The 13709-nt window shown below is 36.0% G+C and overlaps 2 protein-coding genes and 1 long non-coding RNA gene across 5 annotated transcripts; 1 reads left to right on the top strand and 2 right to left on the bottom strand.

The window, feature by feature from the left end:
• Positions 1 to 1889: 1889 nt before the first annotated feature.
• On the bottom strand, positions 1890 to 7713 carry Tgi (Tondu-domain-containing Growth Inhibitor). Of its 3 annotated transcripts, none has more exons than XM_065317825.1 (4): positions 7572 to 7713; positions 6387 to 6648; positions 2781 to 3167; positions 1890 to 2722 (listed from the first exon to the last, which is right to left on the bottom strand). In XM_065317825.1, exons 2-4 carry the CDS (start codon positions 6460 to 6462, stop codon positions 2334 to 2336), a joined length of 852 nt encoding a protein of 283 aa, XP_065173897.1. In that variant the 5' UTR covers positions 6463 to 6648; positions 7572 to 7713; the 3' UTR covers positions 1890 to 2333. The 3 variants fall into 3 exon arrangements, with proteins under 3 accessions (XP_065173897.1, XP_065173898.1, XP_065173896.1); XM_065317826.1 differs by lacking the exon at positions 7572 to 7713 and adding an exon at positions 6753 to 6894; XM_065317824.1 differs by lacking the exons at positions 6387 to 6648; positions 7572 to 7713 and adding an exon at positions 3428 to 3901.
• Positions 7714 to 7989: 276 nt separating this feature from the next.
• LOC135804066 (uncharacterized) lies at positions 7990 to 12646 on the top strand. Its single transcript, XR_010550965.1, has 3 exons — positions 7990 to 8477; positions 11680 to 11814; positions 11894 to 12646. It is a non-coding gene; the product is annotated as an uncharacterized lncRNA (long non-coding RNA).
• Positions 8466 to 11174, bottom strand: Atg7 (Autophagy-related 7). Its single transcript, XM_065317823.1, has 8 exons — positions 10861 to 11174; positions 10615 to 10807; positions 10448 to 10558; positions 9960 to 10393; positions 9751 to 9895; positions 9532 to 9687; positions 9105 to 9464; positions 8466 to 9038 (listed from the first exon to the last, which is right to left on the bottom strand). The coding sequence occupies exons 1-8, from the start codon at positions 11055 to 11057 to the stop codon at positions 8565 to 8567; spliced, it is 2070 nt and encodes a 689-aa protein (XP_065173895.1). The 5' UTR covers positions 11058 to 11174; the 3' UTR covers positions 8466 to 8564.
• Positions 12647 to 13709: the final 1063 nt, after the last annotated feature.

The following is a 13709-nucleotide window of genomic DNA, read 5'->3' as shown; positions in this document are numbered from 1 at the left end:
TTCCTGTATCACCATTAGAGACATAGGAAATGAGCAATAACGCTAAAATCTGCATAATGTAAACGTATCATTTCGTTGATTTAAAGCGCAGTGATCTGAATGAGAAAAATTCATTTTCTCCGTGTACGTGTAAACTTTTACCACAACAGTTCATTGAATCGAACCAAATAAGCACAAAAACACATATATTTCAAGTGTTGTTATCAAAATATAATTTATTAAGATAGTATGTAATTATAAATTCCTATCAACACGTTTTCCGGTTCTCTGTGTGTGATAGGTACGAATATATTGGAATTGAAATTAGATTTCCTCATTTAAATTATAAATTGTTACTTGTAATGCTATTTTGTGCATGTCGCGCATAATTTACCCAGAGCGTTGCTTTGCTTCATTTGTCCGTAATTAAACTTTCGTTTATAGGTTTGCAATCTGATATCTGATATGGAAGTGGAAATGTGCTGAGGCAGCAAACGGGACCTGACAGTGAGCATGTTGGTCAGGAATTTGATTCGGCGGAGAGAGTTCCTTCCATAAAATGTGCAATATTATAAAAAAACAACCAAGAAAATGTTTATTTGTATCGCGTTTAATCATAAAACGCATAGCTGAGTGTATTGAATACCCAGGTGATAATTAATACAAGAATTTTTCGTTTTAAACCTGAATAGAAGAAATTATAAGAAAATTTGTTTTGCCATCATTGCAAACATTAACGAAGAGCAAAAGACGGGAATTTGTGTCAGCCAAAGCCTCGGGCTTTAGGTAACTGGCAAATTACAAAGCAAGTCTCGTTTTGTTCAAGTTTTCCTTGCCATTCATCTTTAGTATAACATAATAGTAATTAAACTACCTAAATATTTTACAGCAACTATGAGTAATTGGTTTAGGTTTGAGTTATACGAGAAAGCTCGATTTTAATATTTCCATGCAACATCTCTAATACCACTTTCTTCATTTACGTGCACATTGCACATGTTGGATAAACACATACATCCGCCAGCCAGCAAGAAGTCATTCGTGCATCCAGTGCCGTTGAAATCGCTTGCAATACTATGCAATGCATCAGAGGATTCAGAAGAAACGACACTGGTCGCAAAAGTGGGTTTCTGGGTCAACGTCGTCGACGTTGCGGTCAGAGGAGTGAAGATCATGAAGATGGTCACACCGATCGCAGATGAGATGCGGAAGATGCATCGTGCTGCATCAGCATCAGCTTGCACACATAATAACAGGTGCCGTTTACGGTACAATTTCGAACAATCAAGTTGGAGGTTTAAGTTTTTAATTGTAAAGGTTACCACGTACGTTGAAAAATAAGAATATAGAGTTTTTTATCGTTAATACCCATTAATGAGTAGTTAATTAGTTTTATAAGTTTAATATTCATTGTTAAATGTTAGGATTAAGCGTAGACAGTCTTAGAAACTAAACGTTTAATTAATTAACAGGATGAGGACGCATTGACGGATTAATTACAAGCAAGAAACAAATAAACCAATATAAACTAATTGAATGTTCTTGAAAATAAAAAAAAATTAAAGCTTCTTCACGTCTATTTAACTTAAGACGCCATCTGCTTGTCAGTTTAAGTAATAATGAAGAGTTCTACCTGCTAAGTAAGATTACTAAGTCATTTGCGTCGGTTTAATACGTTTTAAACGCATTTTCATCATAATTTCCATCAAAAATATCTAAAAATGTCCAAAATGACAACAAATAAGTTACATAGACTTAGAAGATAGTTGCAATGATGCTAATAATGAAGACTTCTACCTGCTAAGTAAGATTACTAAGTTATTTTGGTAGGTTTTATATGTTTTAAAAGCTTTTTCTCCATAATTTCCACCTAAAATGTCTTTAAAATGCCCAAAATAACAACAAATAAATTACATAGACTTAGAAGATAGTTTATTCCAATATGTATAAGAAGAAATTACTCATCTGAGTTCATATTCCAAGCATCCAATACACGTTTCATCACATAACTACCACTCTACCCCAATCATTACATTTTGATTAACTCGATTAAAAATATACACATTATTATAATGCATTCACATAACTTCAACACAAAAATATACACCATCTCGTTAAACATTCGAGTTACGTATTCTTACATAATTGAGTTCGTTAAGTTAAACGATTCTAAAACTTAAATTAATAGTGTTCCTTAACGTGAATTCTTTTTCATTAATAGTTCTGATATACTATACGCTATAAGTTTTACAATGTCTAACGTGCAAAACTGCAAACCCTAATTGCTTCTCATTCGTTTAAAGTTTCAAATTTAAACATATTGACTTTGAATATCCATTGTTAAGTGCTAGATTCTAAGTGGAAATGACTTCAGGCGAACTACTCGTTACTGTATTCACATTGGCGTTATCTGAAGGATTGGAATCTTTTTTGTTTAGCTTAGCCCATGTGTCACCGAGAGCCTTAGCGAAGTGATCATCCACTGACATCCCGGAGGAGTCCATCATTTCAACAACGCTTGTTACCGGCGGAATGGGTGTAGTTGGTGGTGACTTCTCCTTGGGTTTCGGTGCTTCCACCAACACAGGCGCAACAGTTGCGGTTGGACTGCTTTGGGTTGGCGGTGATGGCGTTTTCGACTTGAGGGGATTCTCCTTGGCATTGTTGTTGAACACTGTATTGTAGTCCTTGCCAAGAGATCGTCGAAAATGTTCATCTATTATTGGATCGCACATAGAAATACCTAAAATGTTATCAAATTATTAGAGGTTTATAAAAAACATGTTATTAGTAATTATTACCTGATGGTAACTCCTCACGGCCATTTGTATTCGGTCGACTATTCGTATATGTTGATCTAAAACTCGGATCACTGATGGCTTGTGAATAAGACGGCGGTAAACCACGCTGGCGGGGTGTTGTCGTCATATCCAGCGGCGCATCAACACCGTTTGTTTTCGTTATCACGCTGGAAGTCGGCGACGCAGGCGATGCGGACGCCAGCGACGAAGTCGACGACGAGGAACTTTTATCCGTTGCGAATCCATTCACACCATTTAGCTCGTGAGAGTCTGATCTATCGGCGTTTTTCGGTTCAGACTTTCGCATGTAATCCGGCCGTGTTCGACGATCCCGTTTCCACTTCGCCGTCGGCAATTGTTTCGCTGATTTTCCCACCGTTGCATCTTCTGAAAGCAAAGAAAAAACAATATTCCATTATTATCATTGTTAAAACTAGAGCAAAACTTTGAAAAATGATGAAAATCAGTTTCGAAAATTCACATCGTTAAAACATTCGTGCGTTAATAGCTCACATCCGGTCCCTCAGCGTCTCTCTCAATTTTTAAGCGCTCTGCGTCTGCGCAGTGCGCGTTAAACACACACGACGAACACAATCATTAATGAAATTCTTTCGGGACATATAATAGCGTAAAATATTCAAGTTTACCTCGTTGGATATCAATCCAAGGCTGCCAAAATAATTGCTTATTATCCACTTTGGTTTTCTTGTGTTTTCGATCGAAATCAAAACCAAGGTGTGAAAGAGTATTAAAATCCGCGTCTTGTAACTCAAAATTAAAACTGGCAAGCTGCACACGCACTTGATCATACAACAATTTAAGATATCGATCACAAATTGGTAAATCCATGATAAATCCGAATCTTCAAATGCGAGGAAAATATTTTTACCACAAAAGTCAAGTGTCAAATAATCTATTTATCACCAGCAGGTATTGAATAACACCTTTTTGTATAGACCGAGCTTTCTTTTGTAGTTTTGTAGTTTTGTGGTGGAAGGTGTCTGAGTGCGTGAATGAAAACCAAACTAGATGCGATAGTAGGCCCTCAGCGGTAGAATGCGGACTGAAACGACTGAATGGAAGCAAATCAAAGCGCGGAGTGGACGCCGTCCGGAGTGGTTGGACGCCGGGTCGGCGCGATGCAACAACGCGCTGTTTACTACGTCGAAAAGGTAAAGGTAAAACGCATACGTAGGTAAAAGATGCAATCGCGAAGGTCGGGAAAGGTACACGCGCAGGCACAAGATGCTCGCCGGGTTTTATTCATTCATTCATAAAAGTGGTCACTCAAGAGTGGCGCTCAAGAGTATCCCAGGAAGAAAGAGAGAAAGGCAAGATGCACTAAAACGAAATGGTGTTGAGGTGTGGTGAGAAGAAATAAAAGCGCTAAATAAAAATTTAACCCAAGATAAAACAATGTTTTTCTTTTACGTCAAAAACTCAGAAATATTTTGTAAAATAATTAATTTTGGTATTTTTTCACTGGAAATCCTCACATTCTTTAATTATAATTCTTTGGATGAAAGCAGAGTGTAAATGGGTGAGCCATAAACATTTTTATGACTTTTTGGTTTAAGCCAACATGAAAAATGCATCCACATAAGATTTTATTAAGAAATGTGACTTAAGTCGCTTGAAAACATAAAAATTTCAACTTTTTCTCTATAAAATTTTATTTTTTACTTTAATTTTACTTTAAACAAAGTTTTTAGAAAGAATTTTAACAACTACAAGTAAAAAATCGACTTAAGTGTTGTTTTAAGTAACAAAAGCAACGCATGAACACTGAAACCTTTGAGGTCTCCGAGTTCTTGTTCTTGACCGTCTTGGCTTTTACTCCCCGAACGTCCTTCGTGAAGGTCGCGTAAACATCATCTTCTTTTTCTTTTAATTCAAACCGCACCTTTTTAAGCCCAAGATTACGAAGAGCGTTAAAATTAAATGAAACCAGGTATAAAAATAATAAAAATAAAAAACTATGAAAAAAAACGATGAATTTTTTTATGTTTTACATTTTCCGTTGTAATTATTGTGCAAGTTGTTACTCAGTGCTTTTAATGTAATAAATACTCGTTAATCTCGTAAATATCACACAAATAAGCATTTTGTTTACTCTCAAATTCCAGATATCTAGAAATTACCAAGAACCGCGATATTATTGCTTATTCATTAATTTCGTAACAAGTTGGTAAAATGCTAATTGAGGTAAACAATCAAAGAATCATTAGAAAAGTGAAGCAATTATTTCACACAATTTATTTTGTTTATTTTTTTCTATTCTTAAGTATAAACACGATGCGTATCTTACTCAACACACTTACTTAACCGACAGCTTAGCCATCTCTCGGCCAGTGTCCATACCTTTCCACCTCTCATCACCTCACAAGAAAGTATTCATCGTCAAAAATATTTCCTACGTACCTATATTTCGGAATTTAACAGGTCAGAAAAAATTTATAACAAAGTAAAAAACAACATAATTTACAATTACATATTTCGTGTTGAAGAAAAAAACATCGCATAAAATTCCACAGACATAATATTTGGACTCTCGACAACATGTTTATCACTTGTTCCGCGTACAATTATTTTATTATTGCATTCCAAGATCGATTCCGAGTGGAAGCCCCGCACTCTGGAAGATCATCACACTCTAGAGAGCCGCGGCGAGTAGCGGGCGAATGTCGAACGGTTCGTCTCGCATTCCATTCGCATAAGATAAGACCGAGACCGGAGAGACGCGCGACTGCTAAATAGGAGTTGATGGAGTCAACTCCGACTCGCGGCGCGATTTCATTCTTAACTATCGCATACTTATATATATTAAACACACGCTCGCATGCGCACATGAATCACACAATTTCGAGCTTATTTGGAATGTAGGTGTTGAGCACATATTTCCAAACGGACACACTCAAATGAAACCGCGTTATCTGCGGTTAAACTCAATAAATACGTTGTGTACATATGTATTATTGATAAGAATTTATTAAATGTTAAATATTTTAAGTAAATTATAGGAAAATTACATTTTAACACGAGTTTTAAAGTAAATCGTATTTTGAGGTTAGAAAAGCTATAAAAATAGGTTAGGAACAATAATAATGAAATTATACGTTAGTTATAATTAATTTCTGGTAAAATTTATGCTAAAACGTCAGAAAATTAAAATTTTCTGCGTGATATACAAATAAATCGCGTTTTGAGGTTAAGAAAGCTTTGAAAATAGGTTAGGAACAATAACAATGAAATTATACGTTAGTTATGATTGATCTCAGGTTAAATTTATGCTAAAACTCAAGAAAATTACATTTTTTACCCGGGTTTTTTAAAGAATTTGCGTTTTGAGGGTAAAAAAGCTTTGAAAATAGGTTAGAAACAATAACAATCAAATTATACGTTAGTTATGATTAATTTCTGGCAAAATTCAATTATATTTTTTACGCGTGTTTTTCAAATAAATCGTGTTTTGAGGTTAGGAAAGCTTTGAAAATAGGTTATGAACAATAACAATAAAATTACACGTTGATTATGATTGATTTCGGATAAAATTTATGCTAAAACTTTACGACTTAATGCAAGAAATGTGAATTATGTTGTAATTACCTTGTTGCTGGGATTCCTGCAGCATTGTGGCGGCTCTTGACAATACATCCAGCGGTGATTCCACGCCGGCGTCCATGATGTGTATTCACTCGGTGATTTTACGGTTACTAAACTATTTTGTTTACCACTTTTTCTAGTGTCAATAACATACAACACACGAACTCGCGCAAAACGTGGCAGTTACTCATTCATATCATTCATATTTACACGTTTTTCACGTTGATAGTTGTAAATGGTTTCGTGTGGCAGTCGATTTATTCATCTGGAACAAAATATTTGCGTTTTTAGTATTTTTTCAAAGTAAAAAACGAGAAAAAATATTTAAAATTTTTGTGCTGTGTTGTTTTGAACACAAAGTTAACATACAATGTACTCGAAATGAAATCTTATGCGTAACGTAGCAAGGAACCATGCCGGAGGAACGCAGTAGAGCTCGACTTGGAAGTCTAGAATCGTCTACAATACTGGGGAGTAGATTGAGCAGATGATGACGGCGACGACGGAAGTGCGCCGAACACTGGGTACACATTGAAGCGTAGAAACAACGACGAACAGAGCGGAAAAAGGAAACACAGGCTCGGCCCGCTGCAAAGCCAGGCATATATTTCGTAATGAGCGTTGTGGAAAAAGAGGAGCAGCTGTTAACAACGATCAAAAGAAGCCTTCAAGATGTTCGGAAATTTTTGAAGAATTTTTACCCAAAAATTTTCTCAACGAAATTAAATTACATGCACATGACAATAATATGCGAGTTAATTTTGTGTGTGGAATAAATAACGAAATGCGAAGAATGTAGAGCGAGCGCGCGCCGCAACGCGATGAAAAAATGCGAAAAATGTGCACGATGTGTACCCGCGCGGCAGTGACCTCGATTTACACGAAAAAATGTTTGAACAATACGCAAGTAGTAACATAACGTACATTAACATCAGGCAAATGTTCACACATTTTCGATTCGCATCGGTTCGTCGTTCCTCATTCGGGAATAACAAACCCAACAATGATAATTAATTAATTATACATTGTCTACGAGTTCACAGGGTGTTCAAAACATCAAATAACATGAAATTTTCAAATCTACACCCAGAATAACATAGTTTGCTAGTTTACCGTTCGCTTACATATAGTTTACATTTTAACAAGTTCTGTATTCTTAATTTTACTGATAAATAACGAATGACTAACCTCAAAACATGCCTGCTTTCGGTGGAAAATCGCTGTGGAGAGTCCCAAGTAGTCCAGAAAATCAATACCAGTGTATCACGTGCAATGCACGAATGGGTTTTGTTAGAGGGTTGCACACTCACGGCGCGACTGTAACGCACCACAAATGTAAACGTACTGCATTTGTTTTCGTGCGAACCGAATTCGAACGATTTCGAATGCGGCGGCGTTTCGACGATGCTCGTTAATGTGTGGTTGAGATAATTTACGAAAAAATACGTCCGCAGAGTTTTCGGTACGGCGCGCACGGCTGGCGACTAACAATTGCGCGAAGAATTTGACATTTCAGTCAAACCTGCGAGCGCGGTATGCGCGGAATGCGAACAATTCGCTGCGAGCGCCTGACTGAAAACATTCAAACTAACCGAAGCCCAGCCCACAACGCACGAAACTCGACTGACAACACAAACAATTTCAAATTTATTTCGATTATATTGCAAGTTATACTTCGATAAACATAATTTTAAGGTTAAATAATCGTTTAATACGTGGTAGTAATAGTTTTTAGTGCAACGTGCACGTCAAAATGTGTAAAAATTAAAGAATTTTGTGATAAATCATGTTGGTGTTGGTTGGAGTATGCTGCGTGCTGATTGGCTGTCGTTTGCTCGTCGCCTCGATGTGCTCAACGTTCGGGAAACAAGTTTTAGTACATTGCTGGCATCATTGATTAATGCGTAACGTAGAAATTCCACTGGTAAACAATGCGGACTCTATACTTTTTTCCAGTCGGTCGCGATGAGCACGACGAAGCTCGGCGAACAAATGGAACAAACATTTGTAAGTAACGTACATAATGTAAGACGTTACTAACCAACGTACAACTCAAAATCGATGATTAACAAATTGCCTACATTCGGGCGTGCAGTAAGTTTATTTTAAAATATAATATTCATAGATTAAAAACATAGAAAACATACATATTTATAAAATCACGGTTTAAAGATGATTTATTTAATCGTCATCTTCAAATGCATCTTCCGGTTCGCTAAAATCAAAATCTTTGGCCTGGGAGGCATTATAAATCTCAGTGAGACCAGTTAAATCCTCCAAAACTTTCGATGATTCAAACACTTTCAATAGAAACTCAAAACCTTCTGTTTTGTACTTTTGTAAAACAATCTCAGAACAGGCTATACACTGATTATACCTTTGTGTAGCTGGTAAAACCTGTGTGTAGTTGGATATAAAACCGCGTATGGAATGTGGCAATATGCCCAAAATACAATCTTCTAAATCTGTATCAAATGCTGAAGTTGCGTTATCTGTGGATTTATTGTTGAATTTCTTGTAAAATGCAGGCGCAAGTGGCCCATGTGGATGCTGTGTTAAGGAAATTGCGAGTTCCACAGCTAAAGCACCTGCAATTTGACTTACACCAGGTCTTGTCACTGTGCATTGTTTATCCAAAGTTCTATCTTTCAATGACTAAAAATATTTCAATATTTCAATGTTATTAATAAAAAAACTTAGCAAATATTAATTTATACTTACATTTCCTGGTGCCGTAACGTCGTTACAAAAATAACAACCAAGTTTATCGCCTTCAATCATTTCATATCCATCAATTTGTTTGAAATTTTCTTTTGTGGATGAAAATACATTGGTTACACCATGACGCATTACTAGATAAGTATCAAACCCTAAAGCTGCGTTGATTACAATTTTACCATGATGTTGAGCTAGTAAAGTCGGTAACCAACGACTTTCTCGTGAATCCATTAATAAGAATATTATATCAGCTTTTTGTATGAGGTCATCCAATTGATTGAAATGATCTTTTGCTTGTTCCATTAAAGATTCACCAATTGGATGTCCAGGCATTAAGACATTTATATTATGCCCATTAGCAATCTAATAATTATAAAAGTTTATAGTTTATTACTAAAAGAACTTTCTTCAATTACTTAATTGTACTTACAACGCCTGGAAATATCTCTTTAAGATTCTCAGCAGCTGCTTGAGCCTTTTGTTTTGATTTAACAGCATCGTCAAATTTGAAAAGGCTTTGCCTCACTGGATTTGAGTGAGATACAGTTGAATTATCAACAAAATCTATATTACGCACTCCCCATCCCTGATAAAAGAGGAAAAATTATAAGTATTACTAATTTTTGTAAATTTAATGATAATTACTTACGAGTAATACTCTAGCAACTGAACAACCAAGTGTTCCTGATCCTAAGAGTAGACACTTCATTGATTTTATCTTTTCCAAGTCAATTTCAGGCAATAATCGCCATTTCATAAGTTTTAAATTTAAATCCACTGAAGTTTCCGATAAACTAATATGAAATACATACTAATATACAATTTCTTCTTAAAATTTGCTAAAGTTTATTAACTTACTGCTTGGGGTCCATTGCACTCTTCATGTTGGTCATCCTAGGTCCCATATTTCCACGATCGTTGCGTTCCCATCCTACCCACCCTGAATCCCCGCATGTTTCAGGCAATTGAACTTTTAAAATCTCGCTTTTATTTAAAGTCAAATTTTTATCAATTCTTGATACTCTTAAAGCAATTAATGTAATAGTCTTGCCAATCAAATGTTTAAAATGTTTGTTCTGAATGAGTAAAACTAGAATATTCTTCAAAGACCAGTTGTAAGTATTTTTGGCATGACTGGCATCAATGAAAGTAAAGTAATTGTTTGCTGGATCAAACGTACTGTTATTTGAGATAGAATCTTTTAAAGTTGAGATTTCTCCATTTGATTTTGTTATAAACAGGGCTTTTTGTTCTTTTGGTAAAGCCAAAAATGATTTAAGAATATTTTCCAGCTATAAATTGATAAAAATTAATAAAAGAATAATTTTATAACTTGTTAAACTTACTTGCTCATCTGAAAATGTAGATTTTATATCAGAAACATCTAAAAGTGGTAAATTCAGCTCTAGAGGAGCTGGAAATGCAAACCAGTAATAGTATTGATACTTTTTCAGATCCTGCAAAGAAAATCTGTAAAAATTTGCATTTTAATCTTCATTATGTCAAAACTTACAGCAAATGATAAAACAAAAAATGTATTTATCAATGAGGGATTATTAATTGCATCGTTTTTGAGTACTTCTAAAAATTTTACAGCTTGTTCTTGCATGAGACTGTTTTTATCACATTCTTTAAATTGTTCGATTGTGTTTTTATTCAATATCTTTCCTTGCCAGGGAACACAAAGTGATGGCAAATCATAATTACTATAACAAATATATTAATAACTTCAGGGAAATTTAATACAAACAATTCTTACTCATTAAATGATGTGCTATCAACTTCTATGTACAAATGCTGGGTTGAAGAATCACTGAAGTTTAATGACGCCCATATGTGTCTTTCAGTTTCATCCAGTTTATCAACATCAAGCTTGAGTTGTGTTAATTTATGCCAGAAAGAAGGATTTATAAGTGAACTGAAGTTCACATATTGCAAATTGGCTAATTGAGACATTGATTATATTATTGTAATATTGCCGTAGTTATATGTTAAAAGTTATTTTACGCAGAATTAAAGTTAAATGTAGTATATATTCGATTCACCTTAGTAAAGACAGCTGTATGTGAGGCTGGTTGCCTACCATGAGAGTGCAAATTGAATTTAAATTGATAATATTTCGAATAAAACGTTCTCGAAATAATCTTTTGTGATAGAAATGTTCATTCCAACGTTTGAGTCAACGAACCAACATTTATTTCCTCTACTAGTGATAAGCTATCTTCTGTTACTCACAACATTTCAGTCGCCAAGTCTAAAAGTAAATAAATAGACATAAATGCATTGAAATTGTTCTCAAGTCGGAAATTTGTACGTGAAACAAAAATATTTGTCTTTGTTATTACAGTGTTAAGACCTAGGGTGTTAGGTCGAGGGTATAGATCTAAGAAACAGTTATTTGATGCATGTGTGTGTACACAGTAAGATCTGCTGCAGCTACTTTATCGACCAATGCATTTATCCCAAATTCGCAACTTCTCAAGTAGGGGAGAAACCCTTTACTTTACTACTGCTTCAACCCTCAAACCGTACTATTTAGTCGTCTAATGATTTAATGAATATGATTTGCTTTCCACAGCTCCCCACATTTATAGATTAACGATGCCAATGATGCGACATCACAAGATTTGCAACGTTTGCAACCAATTGAGGGATATTTTGCATAGAAATTACAAGGGTTGAGTTATTTCAACAAAATACTTTGTAAAATTAGGTAAAACACCAAATAAAAAGTTTATTTTTTTAGATGTGTAAGAAATAAAATCCTAATTAACATGTGTTACACGTTGTAGGATAAAATTTAGTCAACAATCCGTTTGCAGCAAAAATTGTTGTTGCTCGACCAATGTCTAGCTGCAAAAGGCAAAAAATTTCCGTAATGAAATGAAATACGAACCGCAACACGCCGAAAAACCCAACCTAATTCGCCATGATGAAGCAAAAAGCGAAAAGTGAATAAGTTGAGAGCATTTGAAGAGTGTAGCTGGCGAAAAAGCCCACCAAAGAAATGCGACAAAACATTGAAGCATTAATATATTAGCAAACAAGCGAAGAAGTTCAACCGCGAGTTTAATTTAATTTGAGGTCAACCAAGCGGGAAAAAAGTGGCCGAAACTAAATTGGATAAAGTTCGTCAAAGAATTAAAATCTTAAATATAACCAAACTGATAATTACAAAACGCAAAGCGAAAAAATACAAAATTAACGGAGAGGAAAAAACCAGAGGCGAGTGATGGAATGAAATGGACAAATTGCTTTGAATTAGCGATTTGGACAATGATAAAAAGAAATCGAGCACGAGAACAAAAGCACAGTCCTGTTGGATCGGCAAAAATCGGCTGGGAGAGGCTGCAAAAGGCTGATCGACTCGGATTAGAAAGATTACTGTCGATTAATTTGATCTCGGTTTGGCTATTAGGTATTAACCAGTTAAGCTTTGAGAAAATACCTAATTATAGTTCTTAAGCACAATCTCCATGAGAAAATTAGTTTTATATTCAATTTTCTGCTCGATTATTGAGAAAATGAGTGAAAAAATGCAACTTCAGAAAATAAAATTTGTTTCGGTCGACAGATGGCGTAATTTTCCGCTCAATTTAAGTTGTTATACTTTTACTATTACAACCCCTACGGTTTGTTTTTTAAATTCATGTGACAACATACCATGCAAGATGGTATGAAATGCGCAAGCATTGCAGGAGTGTTCGGAGTATTCTGGAGTATTCCCAATTCCCTGCTCCCTTATTTCCTTGATTTCTTCAGGCCGCAGCTTGAGCTGCGCTGCGCGCATACCACGCCGCACACGTTCCCCCTCGCCAATGCGAATGCGCCTGCCTGCCGGGTCCTTTTCTCCCTTTTCTCTCTCACGCTGCACGTTTCTATTCAGGAGCAGTCCCCACTCCTCGTCGACGCCGTCGATTTTCGGCGTGCGGTATGCTGGCCTCTGCCTTCTGCACGAACCTCACGAAGCCTGATTGTGCAAACGCAGACCGTGGCGTACGTTTGCGCGCATCTCAGCGGGTGTCGCACAACCTTCACACACAACTTCCAACCTCGAATGCACCGGGCATTAGAACATTTAATCACACCATCGCACGCGAATGGCGTAAATAAATAAACACACATAGGTACTTTCGTTGTATATTTGTGTGAATGACTGTGAACTGCGTGCGCGAAATATGTGCGGTTGGTTAGTGCGTGCCGGCGGTGGTGGTCGTTGTGCTGGTGGCGGTGACGGCATTGCGAACGCCGCCACTGCGAGTCAACCGTGCGACGCTGCATTTTCGCATTGATTTTGTGACCGGGCGCATCATGTGGTGGTTAATGTAGTGGAATACACACAAGAAAAATATACCGCACTTTTTCGCGAACCAGAAACACCGAACGCCACAAGCCGCCCGCGACTAGGCGGCGTGAAAGTAATGTCGAACTGAAACACCGCTGTAAACTAGTGAAATAACAAAGAATAACATATAAAGTGCGCGTATAAATCCAGAACAAGAACAAGAAACTTTTTTAAATTTGTGGTTAAGTGTCAAATTCAACATGTCATAACCTCAAATTTAGAAACATAACCTTAAAAAAAAGAAGAAGATAGTGAATGGATTA

This window comes from Atheta coriaria, unplaced genomic scaffold (assembly GCF_025399875.1).
Source record: "Atheta coriaria isolate IRGN ID8LTWV9N9 unplaced genomic scaffold, Caltech_Dcor_3.1 hic_scaffold_3_pilon, whole genome shotgun sequence".
In the NCBI taxonomy this organism is placed as follows: domain Eukaryota; kingdom Metazoa; phylum Arthropoda; class Insecta; order Coleoptera; family Staphylinidae; genus Dalotia; species Dalotia coriaria.
Note: the sequence above shows the minus strand (reverse complement) of the source record. Positions and strands in the feature narration are given on the sequence as shown.